A 21120-nucleotide genomic window follows, 5' to 3' on the forward strand; every position below is an offset into this window, starting at 1 on the left:
TGTTTCAAATGAGCTTGTCTGAAGTTCCTAAAAGAAGGAATGGTTCAATGTTTATAAACAGGAATTTCTGGAGGCAATAAAGGTAAATAAGAAAGGCAGAGTACAAAGCATGAAGGAAAAACCCAGTATTTGAGCTGGTTAGGTTGAATGCCAAGGGTGAGTTTACCTTCAAGTTTTCTTCATAGTTGCTCCTATCTTGAAAATAACATATCTGACACATTACCCATTGCTGAATTTGCAGGAGTAATTGCTTGAGTCCGTGATTCCTCTTATATTTTTGTGCACTGACCAGGAATTCTGATAAACTTCCATCCTTGTCAGGGAAAATTAAAGATGAGGCTCTTGGTTGTAGAAAATCTATAGTGAGAGCTGATACTAGTATGAAGCAACATCCTGTTGAGTTACTAGCTTTGTATTAGCATTGACTGTCCCCACCAGTATCTTTGTTCTCTGTACTGTGGTTTTGTTGGTGATCTCTATTTTTCAGTATTTTAAATTCTGTGTCTTCAGGAACTGTCTCAACAGGGAAAACTTCTAAGTTAGGTGTTATGGGGAAAATACTGTCCTCTTCTGAGTAATGTGGGCTGGTATCAGCGAAACCCAGCCCTGCCATCCCCTTTGAAAAACAGAACTATAGCCTGGACAGGACAGTATGGTTCCTGAAGCATCCAGCCTGCAGGCAGACCTTTCCTGTTTCCATCAAAGCTTTGTGGTGTTCCCCACAGGCTTGCTTTTAGCCTTTCTGAGAGAGAGGTGTTGGTGCAATTCAGAGAGAAGGATGGATCTCCTTGTTAGGAGAGAGTGAGAAGGATGGAGATGAGGAAAGCTCTCCATCCAAGCCAGCCAGCGAGGGTAAGAGGGGTTTGCTAAGCCTGAAAGAAATGTTTCCTCCCTCTACCACCTACTGCTAGGGCTGTGATGCAATGAAATAGCTTTCTCTCAAATCACGACAGAAGGTTCTTAGAGGGCAAGAATGGAAAAACTTCTGCTTGTAATGGCATTATTTATTGTTTTTTAGACAATTACTCCCTTTGGTGTTGCGTGCAGTGGTTTAAAAAGTGATGCTTAGTTTTCCTAGTACATGGTAGCTCTACTGGTAAAATGCAGAGATTTTGCATATGTGCAACATGTTCTAATTGCAGTACTGGGTTTTCTGAGGGATTTTTAAAGTTTTGTTCCCCCCCTCCGTGACTCTGACATGTTATGTTGTTGTGACTGGTCTCAGTTTTGGCAATTTAATAATGAGAATCTTTTTATGATGGAATGATTTCCTAAAAGGCCCATGGCTTTACAAAAAGAAAGATGCAATACAGTGTAGAGCTATTGCTGACATTGCTGAGACACGGGAGCAATACTTAAAGGATACTTAAAAGGGAGAAGTTAGCACCAAATGCCTCTCTTGTACAAAGACACGTGATTTCTATAGTCTTCATGTGAACGTTATACAATTTAAACCATGCCTACCAATTCATAAATTAAATAAATAGCATTTTTGTCTTCCTGGCGGAGAATCTGATATTTCGTGGCTTCCCATATCTGTTGCTGAAGCCAAGTTTTAGTTCTTCGAAAAGTTATTGCTTGTCTTGTCTTCAAGGAACACTTCTTATGTCCCATCTTAAATGCTGAGACCCGACCATGTACACTGTGTTCTTACATTAATATACGTATGCCTGGTTTATACAGATTCTTTTTTGACTAGGTCTAATACAAAAGTAAGTGGGGAGTAGAAATTTTTTTTGTAAAAGGGGTTTCCACAGTCAGCAGAACAGCTGATCCTGAAGGAGAACTCTCCTATTACTGAAGTTTGCACAATGGAAATTGGAAAAGAGTGATGCAGGTGATCAAATGTGTCAATGTATGTACTGTGACATGGAACTGTACCTGATTTAATCCAGCCTGCAATGCATGACTTTTGCTGATCGTTGAAGAGAAAGCATTTTCCAAGGCCAACTCTTCAGCTGTTAATTAAATTCAAAATTTTCAAAAAATGAAGTATCGGAATTTGTCATCTTTCCAGTCACTGGATCTTGTGGTGCTTTTGATGGGTGTAAGACAGGTTCATAGCACTAAATCTTTTTCCACACCTATTTACAGGCTGAATCCATCCTGTGGCTTAGCTAAACAGGTAGGGTTTCAAGCTCCATGGTAAGACAAGCTTTGCAGATTATTATTTTTTAATCATTGGATGTCGCTTTTTTTCTGAACTCATCCCAGGATGTCCTGATGGAGATGATTGTGTATCATACCTGTATCAGAGAATTGGATGCTTCCAGGAATGCTGATAATGCTGAATGCTTTGTAGGGATTGCATGCTAAACCAAATAAATGGATCTCACACTTGCTGATCTCCTGATCCACTAACATAAAATAATACAGCTATCTTCCAGTTACATCCCTCTCTGTCCACCTGCAACCCTGAAATAGGCTGATCTAGGAATTCCTACTCAGAAACCGCATCCCCAGCTGAGGAACTGGTCATGCCTTTGACAACCAGAGGGAGCGGTGGAGCAGTCACTCAGCACAGATTGGCACTGCTGTTCCTTCCTGCCCTATCTTGCAGGCCATGGCACACACTTCTGCATTCTCCAAAAATGATGCACTTGAATTCTGAGGACAAATCCAATATTCCAATTCCCAGAGAAGTGCCCTAACCAAAAAACTGTAGGCTATTTTGGGGGTTATACTACTGCTGTCCTGCTCTGGAGCTGGATTGCTTTCAAGAATGCATGAGTTATAGGGCCAGAAGGTCAGTATGCAAGAGGGAGCCTGCCTTGGTAGGTATTTTATGTTACACAGTAATTGGATACAAAGAAGATATAAAGCTAAGGGCAGACACAGTTACCTTGGGTCTTCACCTCCTAGCTGAGTGCCCTGAACTCTCTGTATTACAGAACTGGATCTTGGCATTTTTGCCTCCTTGGCCAAGAATTTCTTAGTCTCCTGGGTACCTGATAGCCCAGCTCCAGCATGACAGGTTTGATGAATTTATAAACTCATACCTGACACTGATTTCCTTATCTCAAAGAGATAAGAACTTCACATTGGAGATGTAAATGCAGCTAGGCCTTCTTTGGTGTCCAGTCTAACATTATTTTCTGCACCAGCTCAGGCACTGGAAAAAAGGGGTGGGGGGACCTGGGGGCAACTGGCAACAACATTTGAAGAAGCTGAAACTGTCACACAGGAGCTTCTGCCAGCTCTGCCGTGGGGATGGAGCCCCCCAGTGCCGCAGGAATGGTGGGCTCAGGCTGGCACTTGTGCAAGTTTCAGAGGCGTTGGTCTCTTGAGGCAGTTCTCAGTTGCTTGGTCTCAGCCACATGCTGTTCAATTCTGTGACATCCAAGTAGGACAGAACTGCCCTGTTCCTGCCAGAAGCCAGATTCTTCTCCAGTACGTTTTATGTTCTTCTCATCCCACTCTGTTAGCAGGCAGACAGCATTCACCATGTTGCTTGGCACTCAGGCTGAATTTACCACAATGATCTCTGGGAATACTGAGGTTTCCCTTCTCTTTGCATGTGAGTACCAAAAATATATGTAGTCCTTGGCATGTTGCTGGTGCCAGGTGACCTTGTTTGCACCCTTACTTGCTTGAATAGGGGGTTTGTGTGGCAGGGCTTAGAAAGGGGTGATTTGCAGGCTAGTAAGGGGCAACCCTGTGATTAGAAATTCCATGATCTGACAGGATGCACATTTGACCTGCTAGTGTAAAATAGATTATTATTCTATTATGTAAACATTTTAAGGTCCAGGCTTGATAAGGATCAATGACAGAAATAGGTGGTGTGTTCCTACCTGTCTGTAGAAGTACTTGCTAAAATGTGCTGCAGCATTTGGTTTATAACCTTACAATAGTGGCTTTGATTAATAATGCTTTATTAGTTATAAATGTAGACTTACTGAATAAATCCTTCTTACTCTGTTGAATGGCTCTCCATGCCTACATAAAAATATTTATTTCAGTAATTAGAAAGCTACTATATTTCTCAGTCTGGTAGACTTTGAGTTGTTAGCTCTGCTGGTTTTCCTGAATTCCTGCATAGTTTTTCTTCTTGACCCTGTCCTTGACACAGAAGGGAAACAGTTCCAATTTGCATTTCATTATCAGAAAGGGTGGGTGTGATAAGACAGGGTTTCCCAAAGAAAAGGGGAAGGGGTGGGGGAAAGAGCAGGTCTCTCATTTTGATATGCCCCTGGACCTGTACCCTCCTCTTTTCCACCAGTATCAGAGAAATGAGACTGGAGAGATGATATTGTGCTGAAAAGGCCCAAACTCCCTCCCTGAAGAACAACAGAGTTATCACAATTGCTTTGTGATCTTGCATTTTGAGAGTAGAAGAGTATGCCTGAAGAGTGTGGACATAAAGCATCTTGTGGCGAGCTCACCTCTGTCTTTTTTCTAGAAGATCTAGGCTTGTAATTCCTGTTTTTTTTCCTCTCTCCTTTCTATATAAAACACAAAGCAGTGGGGATCAGTTGTTTTATCTAGTATTGAAATGCAGCCATCAGTTCAGAATAACATGAGAACAGTCTGAAGGAAGAGTGGAACGCTATATTCAACTGCAACTAATTACCTGATTAGGTTTTGGCCTGGCTGTGTGGGTTGACATCCAGTGGTCTTGGCGACAATACATGTGAGCAAAGCCAAGTCTAGTCTTGCTTCATTTAAAGACTCCGGACAAAACGTCTGGACTTGTGTGCTGAATGCTAAGCAGTGTGAAAATAGGCCACTGATTTAAAGTACCCATGGCTACAATAGCTGTCAGTGGGCAGCTGGCATGGTTGCAGATGAATGAGCTTATTTGAGTTTTAGAAATAGTGGTTTCCATTTAAAGGTGGTTCTGTTTCAAGGACACAATCTGGTGAAATTTAACTCTGCATCAGAACATCCTTCACAGCTATAGGATTAGCACTTTCCTTCTGCACTTTGAAACTTCTTCCCTTAGAAATGTAGTCAAACACCGAGATTGTGTAATCTTAGAAAATTACCTAGAAGAATGTTGTCTCACCTAGTCTGCTACAGGGGTCTGCTATAAGGGTTAAATATATTAGGACTGGTTTTTTTTAGGTGAGAGGTATTTGTTATTGCTGTTGTGTTCTCTTGTACCTTTGCCACAAACACTTTTTTTTACACTTGTTTGGAAAATGGCATGTTTTCATGTTAGGAGTACCTATGCAATATCGCAAGTGTCTGTAGGGTTAGACATATCTGTATTTGCTGGTGTGATGGTATTTTTTTGTCTTGGCATCACTCTAAAGGAAATAAAAATCACTACTTGGAAGGATTTGAAGCTTTACTGGCAAGACAGGGATGAGTCTTTCATCTGTAAACTTTTATAAAGATACAGTCAATTCAAAGCAAAGGTGAGCAGAACACTTTTAGAAGGACTTGAAGTGTCCTTGCCTCTGAACAGGAAGCTTCTGGGCTGCACTAACTTCTGGCACCCTAGGGAGCCTCTCTTCTCCCTTCCCAGGGAGAACAACATGAAATGAACTGTCAAATGAGTTGTGGCAGTTCACTGGTGAGCACTGACTTTATGAGGAAATTTAGCTCATCTGCTCTGATATTTTGGAAGCGCATCGAGACACGGTATTAAAATGAATTGGACAAGTGGTTGATGAAAGTCCAAGAGCTGGTAAAAGATGCTCCAAATAACAAGAAATCCTAATAGACAACCATAGGAAAAATATTTTGCCAACTGGCTGACTATTTTAACTTAGCAACTGGCTTATGCTCTACCCTATTCCTTAACATCTAAAATAAATATTGCATTCTCTCCTGTTTATAAACCTTCTTAAACCATTTGCCTAAGAGGCATTGCAGTAATGAAGTCCTCAAAGTTGTGTTTAAGCATTTCCTCTTGCTGCAAGAATAAATCCATCAAGTTTTCAGCCTCCCACAACAACAACAAATGAAAGCCTGCAATGCCATAAAAGCCCCAAGAAACTTCAGGAGCAATTTAAAAATAATAAGAAGTACACTTTTGGACACCTCTTGCTACGTCTGTGTGGAATGAGGGTGGGCAGGGACTTGGGGTCTGGAGAGGCAGATAGGAGTTCACCTTGTGTAGCCTGGGATTCCCTTCCCCTCTTCCCTGCCATCCTCAAATCAGCTGTCACACAGCATTGGCAGAACTCTCCTGAACCTTTGCTAGTCAGGAGTTTGCCCAGCTGTTTGGCCCAGGACTGCACAGAGAAGGAGGAAGCCTTTCTGGCTGAAGCTTCTGTAAAATCCCTGCTTCAGTGATCAAAGCAGCAGTGTCCCTACAGGGGAAAAGCAAGTGGAGCTTGGTGGGATGGGGAGGGGGAAGTGATGTGACTTTCCACAGGGCCTGGCCTTTTCATGATAAATGATCACCCTAGAGTAGAGCTAATCTCCTAGGAAAAGTGGTGGGATTACAAAGGCGGTACAATCTCTTCTTCCTCTAAAAGCATGCATAAAATTCAACTCCATTACGATTCTGTGGTTTGAAAATGTGTCTCTCCTAACAGCTACTTGTGTTGCCGTTGCAGGATGATTTGGAAATTTGCCTTGTCCGTTTTTCTGATGGCAGCGCTGGTTCGAGTAACAGACACCAGGAAAAACCGACCTGCCGGCGCCATCCCCTCCCCTTACAAAGACAGCAGCAGCAACCACTCAGAACGGAGGCAGCAGCTGAATAAGGAGGTGCTGGCCTCCAGCCAGGAGGCCCTTGTGGTCACTGAAAGGAAGTACCTCAAGAGCGACTGGTGCAAGACGCAGCCCCTGCGGCAGACTGTCAGTGAGGAGGGCTGCATCAGCCGCACCATCATCAACCGCTTTTGCTATGGGCAGTGCAACTCCTTCTACATACCCCGGCATGTGAAAAAGGAGGAGGAGTCCTTCCAGTCCTGTGCCTTCTGCAAGCCACACAAGGTCACCTCCTCAACCGTGCAGCTGGAGTGCCCTGAGCTGGACCCACCTTTCCGACTCAAGAAAATTCAGAAGGTCAAGCAGTGTCGGTGCATGTCTGTGAATCTTAACTCGGGCAAACTGTGAGAGCAGGTGTGTAGCTACTGCTTGGTGTTGCCCCCATCAGATTGTCTGCTGCCTCTCCCACTGAGCAGACTGTCTGTTTTGTTGGTTTGTTTCTTTTTTTCTTTTTTTTTTTGGTGTGTGTTTTGTTTTCTCGAGGCATGTCTCCAGCAAGGAAAGCCTCCTTGTCGCTTGCCTACTGGAATAAAGCTTTCTAATGGGCTGTTTTGGCACTTCACCATAAAAATGTCAGTCTAGTTGCAGTATCATATGGCAGTTGAATCTTCTGGAGTGGAGCAGACTCACAGAAGTTGGGATTGATCAATCATCTAAGTGACCATTTGGCTGAATCCAGCATTAAATGTTTCCACTGTGTGGAGTAAAGCCCTCTGCCCTACACTCCAGTCCCCTCCACAAGATGAGAATGCCTTTCCTGTGCTTTGGACCGGAGCTTGCCACTCACACTTGGAAGTGCTAGGATGCTGCCAAGGACTTGGGGGGCACAGATGAGGAAGAGCAACGAGGAGTAACGTGCGAAAACCAAGTGAGACTCTCTGATGAGGCTTGTCTTCTTAAGGCAACTTTAATTGTGCAATGACAGATGGTTCTGGGCTTGTTGTCTGAATGACAGATAAGAAGCAATGGGGAGAGGGTGAGGCACTGGGTCAGCCACCATGACCACAGAGCAGACTAAGGGTGGGTTCTGATGCTGTTGTGGTTAGAGTACATTGAACACGTGGTCTCTGCAGCAGTGTTTATTTTGTAACCTAGCTATAGTAAACAGCTGTTTAAAGTATTATAGATCTAGCCATGTATATTTTTCTTGTGGCAGACTATGCCAGAGATTAAAATGTGTTGAGTAAGAGACCTGGTTGCTCAGTCAGCTGCCTGGCTTAAAACAGACATAGTTTAACTAGGCTTTCAGTAGGTTTTTTTTGTGTTAGGAATGTGTGTGTTTCTTACTCCAAAAAGGACAACATCCATTTATGACCTTGTATTTATGCCTGCTCAGACCGGAGAAGGTGGGAGAGTAGTGGGAAAGGAGCTGAGAACACTTAAGGGAACGATATTTCACTTGAGGTATAAAAGCACTGTCACAGAAAGGACAAAATTTGGTTATTGCTGGACTTAATACAAAAGCTGCATCGCTGTCATCAGGTTTTTGGAGTGGTGTCTCTGCCATGATTGGAAACCATGTTAATGTGTTAGTGTTAAAGGACAAAACCATCAGTCAGTGCTGCTGGAATGGGTCACAGCTGTAGGAGCATGGAGAGAGTAAGCTGTAATTGCTACAGTACTGGTGGTCCACTCAGTTTTTGAGTCCTACATAATCAGTGTTGGTGAACACTTGCAGTTCATTTTAAATCATATTATGTTGTTACTCACTTGATGGAGTTTAGCATGTCCTGTATATCCCATATGTTCCAGTTCTGATTTGTATTAGTCCCAGCTGCATTAAAATCCTATGTCTTAAAACAAACCAGCCCGTTCCCCCAAACCAAAGCCCATGTGTGCTCAGTTGTCTGAAGCTTACAAATTAAAAATGATACGCCAACTCCCTGATGCATGTCTCACAGCTCAGCATCTGCATCTAGTGAAGCCAGCTTGCTGTGGGAGCCCTTTCCCACCAGCCTGTTCACCTTCAGCCATTTCAAGGGGTTAATGTGTTCAGCACTCTCACCAGCCAGGGGTTCAGTGCCACAGGTCTCTTATTATGTGAGACAGGCCGCTCTAAGAGGCTTTCAGGACTGAGCCCCACGAGAGCTCACCAAGCGGTTTACGGGGATTGGCACAGGCAGGATGGGGTTGGTCAGGTCTGTTAGCCCTCTTATGTGAAGGGCCAGGGCTTTTCTGCTGTGATCTTTCAGCCTGTCAGAAGTGTACAGGGAAACTCCTCACACAGGCATTGCTTTAGTTGTGGTCACTGCTGCACTGCCAGCAGTATGCCAGCCACTGCATGGGCACTGTTCATCCTGGGCTTGGGACTGTTGGCATGGGTAGGGTTGGGGGGAAGTGGCAGTAGCAATAGCCTAGACTCCAGGCATCTCAGTCTCCATTTGAAAGAAATGACTGGAAGTCAGGCATTTTGGACTAGAGAGAGAAAAGCATCCTAGCAACTTCAGTTAGGAAATATGTGCAAGAAACTTTATCTTTAAGCTATGCCCTGCCTGGTTTTTTCACCACTTTGCAATATGAATATGCTGCAGCTTAAAGCTCCTTCTAGGAGCTGTGTTTATGTAAAAACTGAGTTGAGCTTGTAATGGTTAAAACTGTATTTAATTCTTGTTTTATAAATGAAAACAAAAATGAAGAAATGCTTTAAGTATAATGTAATTATTTTATAGGTCTACTATTAAATTATAGATTAAATAATAAAGTTACTCTAGGGTTATATGGCATCCAGGTGTACAGGCTTTGCTTCAACACCTTGTGTTCAACTGCCCTCTGATCAGAAAATTCAGCTCCTTTTTGACTCTACCAAATACAGGTAAATGATGGGTCACTCTGAAAGCATGGGAACGCTGAGCACCTTCTCCCCTTGTCCCTGCACCCCCACAAAAGTACCTGCAAGGCAAGAGGGAAAAATAAATTACACTAATCCTAGATTCTGGAGTTGATTCATCATGCAGAAAATCTGTTTCGTTGGTTAAGTGACAAGAAGACAACCAAAGCTCCACCACTGGCTGAACTGCTGACATAATTTGTGGTAATAGAAGTAATTATTATCCTGACCTAAGTGGTTTTGCGTAAATATAGCTAGAGCATTATGTAACAGGCATCAAATTACTTTTTTTTGGGGGGAAGTATATCTTAAGATATAGGTGGCCTTTAATCGATGCTATCAGCTCTTGAATGAGTACACTGTACATCTCACCAAAGCTGGGATGGTGTTTTGAGTTTTCTTGTTTTTTTCTTTCCAACCTAGAGGAAAGATAGTTGCAAAATAATCTTGATGGAAGACTTTAGTGAGGAAAGTAAGTTCTCCCACTGAGGGACAATACTCCATGTGACCAGAAGAGGTGCCTGTTGTGGGTCTTGAAAGAAGGAGTACCCAGACCACAAACAGCAAGGGTGGGCTATGTCCTTCATGGCACGTTATGACACCTGCAGGAGACTTCTGCTGTCTTCCCTCCCCATCTCTTGCAAAAATTTTCTCATAGTTCAGCAATTTTATGGGTTTGGGGACTTTTTAGAAATTGGTTTTTTAGTGGCTGTTCATTTTGAGAATTACTGGTTTGCTGGGCTTTAGCTGCCTCATCCTGGTCAGAGTCCTCTGCTTTGAACTCAGCAGTGCCTCAGCTCAAAAGGAGCTTGGTCAGCCATCTTCTCCAAGGCCCTTCTCTTATTTCCACCTATCTCTTAGCCCATGTCCTTCTTTGTTGGTAGTCTCATTGATCAATGCCTACCTGAACCTCTACCATAGCTTAGGCTCCAGCTATCCCAGACTCTTGATGGCCAGCTGCTGAATCACCATACTGGAGGCATACGCTGTAATTCAAAAATCTCCCCCTTGTGGAAGCAATCCAAGAACAAGTCAAGTCTCCCGCAGTAGATGAAAAAAAACCAAAACCAAAGGCCAGATAGATCCAGGATTTCTTACAGCAGAGCAGTGTTGTGGGACAGGTGAGGGAAGGGGACTGTAAATGTTAAGCTCTACTGCCCTGGAACTGCTGTGTTGGCAGGGCCCCAGTTTGGAGTGAGTGACAAATGAAGACTCCCAGTTTCTAAGGTGTAAAATTTGACTTGCAGGTGAAAATACATGAGAAAACAGTGCTGACTTAACAGGGACCCTTTATCTTCAGAAAGACAACATCTTTTTTGGGGCAATGGACTTAATCACTGGATGCCTTTCCAAGTAGGTTGGATGAAAGTCAGGTACAACACAGGTACAGACGGGTCTGTCATAAGCAAGAGAATGGCCTGGAAAACCTGTAACATGAATCCCATTTGATTGATGGGTGGCAGACCCAAATGCTGTGGGGTATGGTTTTATGACTTCTCCCTTTGCTGACTTGTTGACACTATCTTCTGAAAAACTTATCTCGATCAATTTTCACTTACTCAGTCCATAGCATCTTAAAATTGGTGTAATTTCAGTAACCGATATAATGGACTTGGCAGAAACTTGGCTTTGCTTATTAGCCTCGAGTATGCAACAAAATAATTGCAATGCAAAGATCTGCTGTATCTTCTCTCTATGAAATCAGTAACTGCTTCCAGCTTCTTAACCAGATCATTGAAAAATCGGGCAAGAAAAAAAAAACAGCACATGGAAGAAGTCCCTGATTGTATTGCTGCTGCCACTGTTGGTTAATACTTAACTAAGGTTTGGAAGTGCTTTGGGATGATGAAAGGTGCTACCAAAAAAAAATGTAACCACCACTGCATCATCACATGTGACAATGCTTCTGAAAGGCTTTAATATTCAAGTAAAGCAACATGAATCTTCTTAGCTCCTCATAAAAAAAAAAAAAGAGGGTTAATCTCAGTAAGTCACATCTGCTGCTCAGGTATGAAAGTTCTTATATAGCTGCTGCATTTTTTCTAAATAAAGGTCAGTGATGCAGTGTTGGTGATCAGCAAAGACTCAGAATCTTGTCCATGAGAACTCTTGTAGGACTACAGCCAACTCAAAGTGTACTATGCTTCATGTTGCAGTAAATGTGGGGAGAAGGGACCAATGGGGTGTTCAACCTCTTTAAAGCACACCCAAACAAACATTAGTCCAGAATTCTGTAAATGCTGACTGTGCCACTTGACAAGAGAGCAGTGGTGAAACTTACAGACACTGTAATATGCAGAGAATTTTTAATGCATGTTTTTACCTTTATAGCAATTTCTTGAGACTGTTACATAGGCAGTGCTAGTAGGAACAGGTTACAAACCTGAGGCAAATGTACTACTGAAAGGCATGCACAAGCCAGAGAAGTTGAGTTATACCTAGTCTGTCTGGGTAAAGGACTCAGAAGCTCCTAGCTACCACCACCTGGGGAAAAGGTAATATATCCATATAACTGGAAGTTACTGTCACTATGCTTCCAAAAGGCAGGAAAAGAGAAGCCCCGTTTCCATCAGTCGCTTCACAAAGGTTTTTCCTTGATCACAGGAGCCTGAATATGACTTGGTACTTAGGAAGCAAATGGTTGCTAGCAAAATACAGCACAGTCCTGACAGTGAAGAGAGAAGGCAATCATATAATTATTATTCCTTTTATTTTCATATAAATTAACATTCTAAAAAAATTGAAATAGAAACACTAAATACAGTATTGCACATAGTGGTCTTTGTTAGATGATCTATTATTTCATTTAGTATAGTAATATACATACTGTAGGTACTGAAGGAAACAGGAAGGCTACAAATGAAAACATGCTATGGTATCCTTGCACTTAGGAGCAAAGTTATGAGGAAAAGTCTACTGCGTCCATAAATACAAACATGGATTTGAATCAGTGCCATTAAAATAGCTTTATTTTTTAAAGTTTTTTTTCCATAAGTTTGTTGTAACAGCAAATAATCTCTTCTTTTAACTTCCCCAAATAGTAATGTTATTCCCATCAACACAAAATTTTAGAACTCTGTTCTTGGTAATTTATATCCCTGCCAAAAATTATTACAAGTACAGATGTTAACATAGGTTTGTCAGCTACAGGAGACTTGCTTTTCACATAGTGAAAAAACCCATCTTTTCTAGTGCTTGGTATATGTGAAGAGTAACAGATTCCTGAGGTCATATTTCGCACTCCCTTTTATGACATCCTGTAGGGTATATTAGCCTCTGGACAGCTAGAACGTCTCTTGATGTGCTAGATTAGACAGGGAGTAACCCAACCCAGCAAGTTAGAGCTCATTTATTTTAGCCCAGTGTCTTTCAGGCTCCAAGGCTGTGAGCACGTGTGCCCAATTCAGTTGCACACACACTGGCTGCTTTCAGGAAAAGTGCGCTTTGAAAGAAAAATGTTACCAGTAAGGCTGATTGGTCTGGGGCTCTTTAATTCAGACTGGAGGAAGGGGTTAGTTGAGCAGATCAAAACTGATATAGTAAATTCTGGATTGCAAATAGGAATTAAGCACATGGTCTAAAATGGAAGCCCTAAGTCATGGATTTCAATCCTCCCAGTCAAAGACACTGAAAGCCTGGAGTAAAAGTCTGCAATTCTGTTAAGTGTGAAATCCAAGTCAATTAGTTGGTAGTCTGTGTCCTAGCCACTAGAAGTGGCTACTGTTTTCCATAAATGTCAGTCCCCATGTGCATCTTTTAATGGCTCTAGAAAGGAGTTTTAAATTAACTGTAAAGCTAATTCCAAAAGGGAAGTCATGTACACATGGCCAAAGCCTGTCTGACTTAAGTGATCAGCAGTTAAAACTACACTATACCTTCTAAAGTTCATGTAAAAGTATTAGCTGCTTTTTATATTAACAAACTATAATAGCCAAATCTCTCTCATATTCTCTGTCATACTTCTGTGCTTTTCTGTATTTTCCTGCCTTTCACTTTTTTGTTCCTTTTTTTTTTTTTTTTTTTTTTTTTTTAAATGCTGGATTTCTGACCCCCATACCACCTGGCATTCACTATCTGGCAAAAGATGAAGTAAAAGTGTGCTCCCTTATCGATTTTAAAGATAGTTACAGTAAACATCTTGTTCCACAAATATTTAGTCATGGAGGGCAACCGAACAAGTTGGGAAAGCATTGATTATACTGTATAAACAGCACTTAACGATTCAAAATACAAACTACAAATGCCAACATGAAACGGATACAAACAATTCACTAGGAGTAACATTTCTTTCCCTAATCTAAGCACAGTGCCATGAAGTATTTGTGTTAGACAGATGTTGCCAGTAGGAATGGAAATGTTTTACTGTATCAAGTAGCATTCTTATGAAGTTCAACTGAATGCAATTTCAGCATGTTCATAACTGATGCAGATGCTGCTTTTTATGCATGCTGAATTGGCCTATTTGTAATATACACTTTACAAAATAACATTTTTTGAGTGGCAAAGGAGATACAGAGTACAGGAAAGGTGTTTCAAGTTCATACCTAGTCTATTGCTGGGTACTCCATTAAAGTGATTACATTTGTGAATGAATGTACAAGAACACATCAATTGGTGGAGAACTCTAGAGAACAAAAAGCAAATGCAAAAAGGTCAAGAAAGCAAATAATCAGAATGATGTAGTTTCCTCCCCCCTCACTTCTCACCCACAGGCATGTCAAGTTTTGGTAACCAGGTAACAATGGCTTCTGCTTTTCTTCTCTCAGATTTTCATGCTTATCTTTGCTTTCTGAAAAATAAAATAAATTTTAAAAAGCAGAAAATTGAGTATTCATAAAACCACCTTACGCAAATATGAGAAGCACAGAAATGCATTGACCAATGTTCAGTTATACTTACTGTAGAACTGGCTTCACAAATAAATTTCATTTGAAGGTAGAACTGAAGCAGACTGCAGCTATACCATGCTTGTGCAATATTTCTGTTTACTTTCATTTTCACTCTATCAACATTTCAGTAAACTGAAAGTCCTAGTTTCAGTGCAAATAATTATTATAATGATACAGGAATAATTAAGCCTATAGTTATTTATTTTTAAAAAAATTCTCTCAGTATCTTTACATAAGGCAAGATATGGGTGAGATGGAGAAATCCAACAATGTTAGATCTGTTTTGTTGGTTTTTTTTAAACTTTATCTTGATCTGGTTTCAAATAAAGTTTATAAAATAAAATGCATTTTATCACTTCTAATGAAGCTGTTACTCCATTTACATTTCTTGTGGCACTAACCACAGCCAACTGTCCCTAAATATTCAGAGTAAGAACCAATAAATGCAATATTATTTCTCCCTGTGTCAGTTAGAATAAATTACTACCTGCTTCATTTCAAGAATATGTTACAGTAACATACCCATGACTTCAAAGCACAAAATAATTAAATCCTTCCTGGAGATAGACAGGGACACAGACATAGGAAAAAAATCTCTGACATAATATTTTCAAATATAATTGATGGCCCCTTGCTACAGGTATAATTTCAAGTTAAGGTGCTGGATTAATATTTTCTGTAAAAACAGTCATGAATCTAGCAATGCTTAGGCAATCATACCAGAAAAGTTTCATTGAATGACTGGAATTACTCCTCTACTCTCATTATTTATCTGTTTTCAGCAGAATGTTCAGAGCACAGTATTATCTTTTTCTAAGGTTTCTATTCTAAAAAAATCCAGATCTGTGGAACAGAAACCACTAGTTTTGGATACAGGGATCCAACCTGAAGAATGTGTACCTATCACAATTCCTCCTTATGTTTTATAACTGTAGAAAAGACAGGAAATACAGCCTGATATGCCTGAAGACTGGAAATGCCTATCTTCTGGGTGCATCCCACACCAAGACCAGGATGCAGAGAGGGGCAATAATACACTGCTCTTGCTTGTGCTACATCTGTTTTGTGGAAAGGCAAGTATTGAAGCTTGTTCATCTAACACCTTTTCTGGAAGTGCTAAACGTTAAAAAAATAGAACAAGAAAGTACATCAATAAAAACATAAAATGCAAGGAGAAAAAAGTAGAATGAGGGATGGGAACAAAAGTACAGCTACAATTTTTACTTACAATTCCAGAGTCATGTTTTGGTCTTATATTGTATAGCGATTTCCCCTTTTTCTGCCTGCAGACTTCCTCTGCTTCTTTAACTCTGAAAAGAGACAGACTTTATAAATATTCCTCTAGACAAAACCATTTCCAAAGATAATGCAGCATTTAACCTGCAAATATAGGCATGAGGACACAAGTAGATAACTTTACTGCCCACATTTTCATTAGCACAGTCCACAAAATAGCACTTGCACTCCGTGGCTGCTGTTGCCATACCATCAGGCTCTGGACTTTACAAGGACAGGCATAATAAATGGCATAATCAATTCTAGCTACAAAAACAATCAGTAATTACTATATTTGAATATTTAAATACATCAGGATTTAGAATACACTGGATGATGTAAACATTACCTTTCAGAGCATTCATACCCAATGCTGCTAAGAAAGCTTCTTTTTATAACAATCTAAAAATCATTCTTCATTGATTCCCAACTTCAGTACTTCAACTAGATTTCAAGCAAAAGCTCTCACCAAACTATCTTCCCTTTCACCCAATTTGTTTGTATTTAAATGGAAAAATAGCTTAACTGAAATTTCTAGTCTTTGCTCTCTAACTTTAAATAAAAATGGAAAATTGCAGAATCATTATTAAAGAACATGATGTTTACAAACAAGGCTGTACACGTCGCTATGCACATCTCTCTCCTTCCAAAACGGAGGGTTAGCAGCAAGGCTTATTTGACCACTGGAGATGAAAGCACTTGGGCTGCTTAGATGTAAAGAGAGGAGCAGGTTCCAGAAGTGAGGGTTCACTTCTAGCACTTACTGACTTAGTAAATGGTTCCAAATTAGGGCTTGTGAAATGTATCAAATACCACATTTTTTTTTCACGGGATAAATGTCCTTTTTGTCATGCAGATAGAGGACAAACCATGAAAGGCAGAGGGCTATACTCCAACTGGGAGCTTGCCAGAATCAGTCTGCTGTGTTCAATGGCACACTGTAAAACTTTTCTTTACCATTTTTACTCATTTTATAGATCAACCTTAGAAACACACATGGTTATTGAAACACTGATAATGCAGATTCAAGTTATGAATTCTCTGAGCTTCAAAGACTTACATAAATCCTTTCTGTATGATGGCATTAAATAGTGTGAGATTTGTAATTTTTTTATGAGATGAGAATATTATTTATAAATAAGAAAGTAGAAAACAAAAATGTAAATCCTATATTGTCTTGCTCTTGCCAACAATATGGAGTTTAGATGGTGCGTAGTCTGCCTTTTCATCATTATCCAACAGCGAAAAAAAGAAACAACAGTAAAATGATATTGAAGAAATGATAGATCCTTGGCTGGTTCCTTGCGGTTCATCTCCAGACTACTTGCATGTCTGCTATTTCACTGAGGATAACACAGGACAATGTGAGAATCAGACTTTGTGTTACTTTTATTTTAAAATTGGTTTTGTGTGTGTGGTAAGGGCCAGATTTTGAAAATAAGACTCCAGCTGAGTCTGCTAAGCACATTAAAAATGCCTTCACATTCATCTCTTCTTTATCCAGCTTCACCAGACACACCTTGTTCTTTTCATAAGTTTCAAATTTATACTTTCAAAAATTAATTTAAATGCCAGTTCTTTTCTAGCACTCCCAACAAGCTGCCCTTACATTTTATCAATGTAGGAAGATCTTTATGTGCACGGGTGGGGGAAGGCTTTGAAACCTATTATTTTCAAGCTGCAACACTTTTTACCTGACTGCAAGTCAGATTGCTACAGCATAATATAGAACAAAAATGTAAGCAGCCAAGTAATTCACCTTTAAAACATATTTAAATAGATTCAGTAAAAGCAGCAGCCACAGTGTGGTGATAGCTTCAAATAAAATATTATGGGAATGACACAGAATGCAGTAAGATTCAGATATTTTCTTTTTTCTAAAATGCCACTTTTTCTTCTGCTTTGTCTACATACATCTGAAGGAGTAAAAGTATCTGTGACATTGACCTTTTCCAAACAATCAGACACATTCCAACCCATCAAAAGCCACTCTTGCTAAGTCAGATATAAAGTAGCATATCTATAATGTAATTTCCTCTTTTTCAAATACAACTATAGCTGACTCCCTTCACTGGTAGACATCATTTAAATAAGAAAATGAAATGCTACTCTAGAGTAAATTAGTATTGAATCCCAGGGACTGTACAAGTACTATTGAGGTTATCAAAATGACTGTTTTATACAAGCAATGTAATATATGCAGGTATTCAGACTACTCATCATGCAAATGACAGCATATGTAACATACAAAAATATTTACCAAACCAGTTCACACAGATCCAGATGTTATTCTCAGGAAATGTCAGGGAATCTTTAGTCCCAGTTTTTGTCCCATCTAAATATATCCCCTCGAGGACAGATTGCCCGCTGCTTGCCTTACATACCAGGTCAAACAACAGCACAGCTCTCTGCGGGCTTCACGTTAATTCAAAACAAAAATCCTTGTACAGAACGGAATCCATTGATAACACAGAGAAAGGGGTTATTCCCTAAAAAGCAGGTCTCATTAAGTGTCACCGTAAGCGTAATGTCTCTATATGTTCTGCTTCTATTAGAGAAATAGCTATTTGAAGGAACGCTAGCTTTGCTTGAAAAAGCAAAAACACCACCATCAGTTTTCTAGGGAGGAAGTCAGGACTTCTGTGTCCTTTAGACTGCACTTGAAAAAATGATAAACAACCTCCAGACTGATAAATGACAACCTTCAGTTTGTGCTACCCATTCTTGTAGGATTATGTAAGAGGTTCTGTTCTCACTAGTATGGTTTTGGTCCTCATGTTTTTGGGAGCTTTTGTGAAATTCCTCGGAGTTTGAGTCTATTTATTCATACCAAGGGGAATGCAGAAGATGACAAGCATTACTCCCTAATGCACTTAAGACAAAGCTGAGAGCTAGCAGCCGCTCAGTTCCAGTTCCAACCATATCACTGACTCACTGTGTGGGTTTGGGACAGCTCACTGTCTCTGGCCCCCATCCCACGCTTTGTGCAAGAAGGTTCAGATGGTTGGACTGGGCCTCACTGAAGCCAATATGCCTGATAGGTACACTTCTTCAGCAACAAGTGTCCTTATAAATGTAGAGATAGCCCATGAAAGGCTCATTGTTAGGAGGCTTAGTTTATGACCATGTTAAAATTCGAAGAATGAAGAACTGTATAAACCTACAGCTGTATCTATACAAGGAAAGTTGGCAGACTGGTCAAATATAGACAAAGGTCGTTATTAGGTTTCCACAGTGCTAAATCATAAACCAGCAGAGGTGGTATGAGGGCAATAGTCTTAATTCAGTTGGAAAATAACTTTTAACTGTCACTGGCAATTTTTTTGTCAGCTTCTTAGGTTCTCTCCACTGGCCCTGAATGATTTTTCATCTTCCCATCCACACAACTAACAAGATTTAGGCAAAACCACTTCGTTTCTGTCAACTCATGCCCAGTTCAAGTAACATTTCTCAATGTGGCAAATTCTTGTGTACCTTCCTCTTGTTCAGGTTTTTCCTGCACTGCTTTCCACTGACTTCAGTGAGGTCCTGATCAGCATGGAGGTGCAAGATAATAAACCAAAGACCAAAATGTGCAAAAAACTGTAGGAACACTAGTGGTTATAGCACAAAGACTGGGTTAACTATTCAACTGTGGCGAACTGTTAGAGCTCCATGAAGAAATTCATGGATCTTACTCAATACTCGGAAGAGGAAAGAGGATATCTGGAGAAAACAACACAAGAGCTATGAATCTGTGAGCCTCCCAACAGTTGCAAAAGGGGAAGCAATTGCAGACTCCAGGCCAGAGTGACACTGCTGCTCTACCAATGTAGAGAACTCAAAGAACATGAAACAGTTAAAAATATATTCCTGGGAAAGAAGTGGGGATTCAATCATCAGGCCCTGTGGAAGATCGGCTGCCACCGGGAGAGGCTCTGGAAAAAGTCTGAGGAAGGTGGGTGTTCCCTGGTTTCTGAGAATTTATGACCCTTAGGCAAAGGCAGGCATGTGTATAGATTGATTTATTGTTCTGAAGATGTGTTTTTACTTAAACTATTTAGCTCTATGTTTCTAATAGTACTTTCTGTTAGAGAGGCTGTTTGGTCCTTTTATAGAGCCATTGCCCTCAAGTGCAACCAAATATGCAGAAACAGGCCAGATGCTCAAGACATGATCTGAGAGTGGGTAAGATAAAGGTGACAACAGACAAGATGCACTTTTGAAGAAGACTGGTGGCACAGTTAACTTGATAAGCGTGATGGGAATTATTTGCGAACTTACAGTGTGCTAAACTGCTTTGCTAGACTGATGCTCAAAATGTCTCACTTCGTACTTTTCAGCAGCTTCTCAAACTCACTGCCATTCAGTAAAAAGACTTCTCTTCATTTGCTACCAACTCCTGTCCCATCTCATGTAAATTCTGGCTTAAAAGTGAACATATTAGTTTGATAGGTGTGAGACCACACCTGGAATACTGCGTACCACTCTGGAGCCCTCAGCACAGGAAAGACATGGAGCTGTTGGAGAGGGTCCAGAGAAAGGCCGTGAAGATGACAAAAGGGCTGGAGCACCTCTACTATGAAAACAGGCTGAGAGAGTTGGGACTCTTCAGCCTGCTGAGGAGAGGGCTCTGGGAAGACCTTACAACAGCCTTTCAATAGCTAAAGGGAGCCTACAGGAAAGACAGTATGGTGAAAGGATAAGTAGCAATGGTTTTAAACTGAAAGAGTGTAGATTTAGGTTAGAGATTACAAAAACATTACTCATTATGAGGGTAGTAAGGCACTGGAATAGGCTGCACAGGGAGATTGTTGATGCCCCCTCCTTGGAGGTGTTTAAGGCCATGTTGGATGAGGCCTCGTGCAGCCCGGTCTCATGTGAGGTGTCCCTGCTCCTAGCAGGGGGGTTGGAACCTGATGATCTTTAAAGTCCCTTCCAACCTTAACCAGTCTATCATTTGATGATTCTATAGCATCAGCTGCATTGCCTTTAGCAATTTTTGCCGCCTCTTTTTCCAAATTTCTTTATTTTGTTTTAATGAGAACGTAATCCTACAAAACCTATCTGCTCAGCCTTGACAACCAGAGAGTTCTTAATTCTCTCTGTAGTAACCTGAAGAGCAGAGGCATTGCCAGCAGCAGACCCAACATCAGGGCAGATTCTAGAAATACTTAATAGGAGTGTTCTTAATTCAAATCTGGACAAATATATCTCCTTAAATATTAAATTTTGCTAAAGCATTGCTTGCATTACAACAGAAAGGATGTATTCCAAACAGCTCCAACAATAAGAAAACGTGGGGAACATACAACAGTGGTTAATCCATGGATCAGTTTAAAAAAATAAATAATCTACAAGTGAATGAACAGCCAGTCACTTACAGAGCCCAAGAATTAAGGTCTCAAAATCTGCTACATAATAAGATTCAGAGTCAAATAATTGTCATCTATAACAACGGAAGTAGTTTCTTATTTCCAT

At 40.6% G+C, this 21120-nt stretch overlaps 2 protein-coding genes across 7 annotated transcripts in view; one reads left to right on the forward strand and one right to left on the reverse strand.

The window, feature by feature from the left end:
- The window catches only part of GREM2 (gremlin 2, DAN family BMP antagonist), a 39029-nt gene extending 29637 nt beyond the window's left edge, over positions 1 to 9392 (forward strand). For 4 of the 5 annotated variants that reach the window (XM_051615785.1, XM_051615784.1, XM_051615786.1 and 1 more), the window contains exon 2: positions 6513 to 9392. In XM_051615785.1, coding sequence (XP_051471745.1) covers positions 6514 to 7017 — 504 coding nt within the window. In that variant the 5' untranslated portion in view covers position 6513 and the 3' untranslated portion in view covers positions 7018 to 9392. Of the gene's footprint in view, positions 1 to 3406; positions 3518 to 6512 lie in introns of those variants that run through there. The other variant, XM_051615783.1, reaches the window with a different exon arrangement.
- Positions 9393 to 13550: 4158 nt separating this feature from the next.
- Positions 13551 to 21120, reverse strand: part of FMN2 (formin 2) — a 148799-nt gene continuing 141229 nt past the window's right edge. For both annotated transcript variants that reach the window (XM_051615773.1, XM_051615772.1), the window contains 2 exons: positions 15614 to 15695; positions 13551 to 14285 (listed from right to left, as the gene is read on the reverse strand). In XM_051615773.1, the coding sequence (XP_051471733.1) occupies positions 14259 to 14285; positions 15614 to 15695 (109 nt within the window). In that variant the 3' untranslated portion in view covers positions 13551 to 14258. The remainder of the gene's footprint in view (positions 14286 to 15613; positions 15696 to 21120) is intronic.

This window comes from Apus apus, chromosome 3, assembly GCF_020740795.1.
Source record: "Apus apus isolate bApuApu2 chromosome 3, bApuApu2.pri.cur, whole genome shotgun sequence".
Taxonomy (NCBI): Eukaryota; Metazoa; Chordata; class Aves; order Apodiformes; family Apodidae; genus Apus; species Apus apus.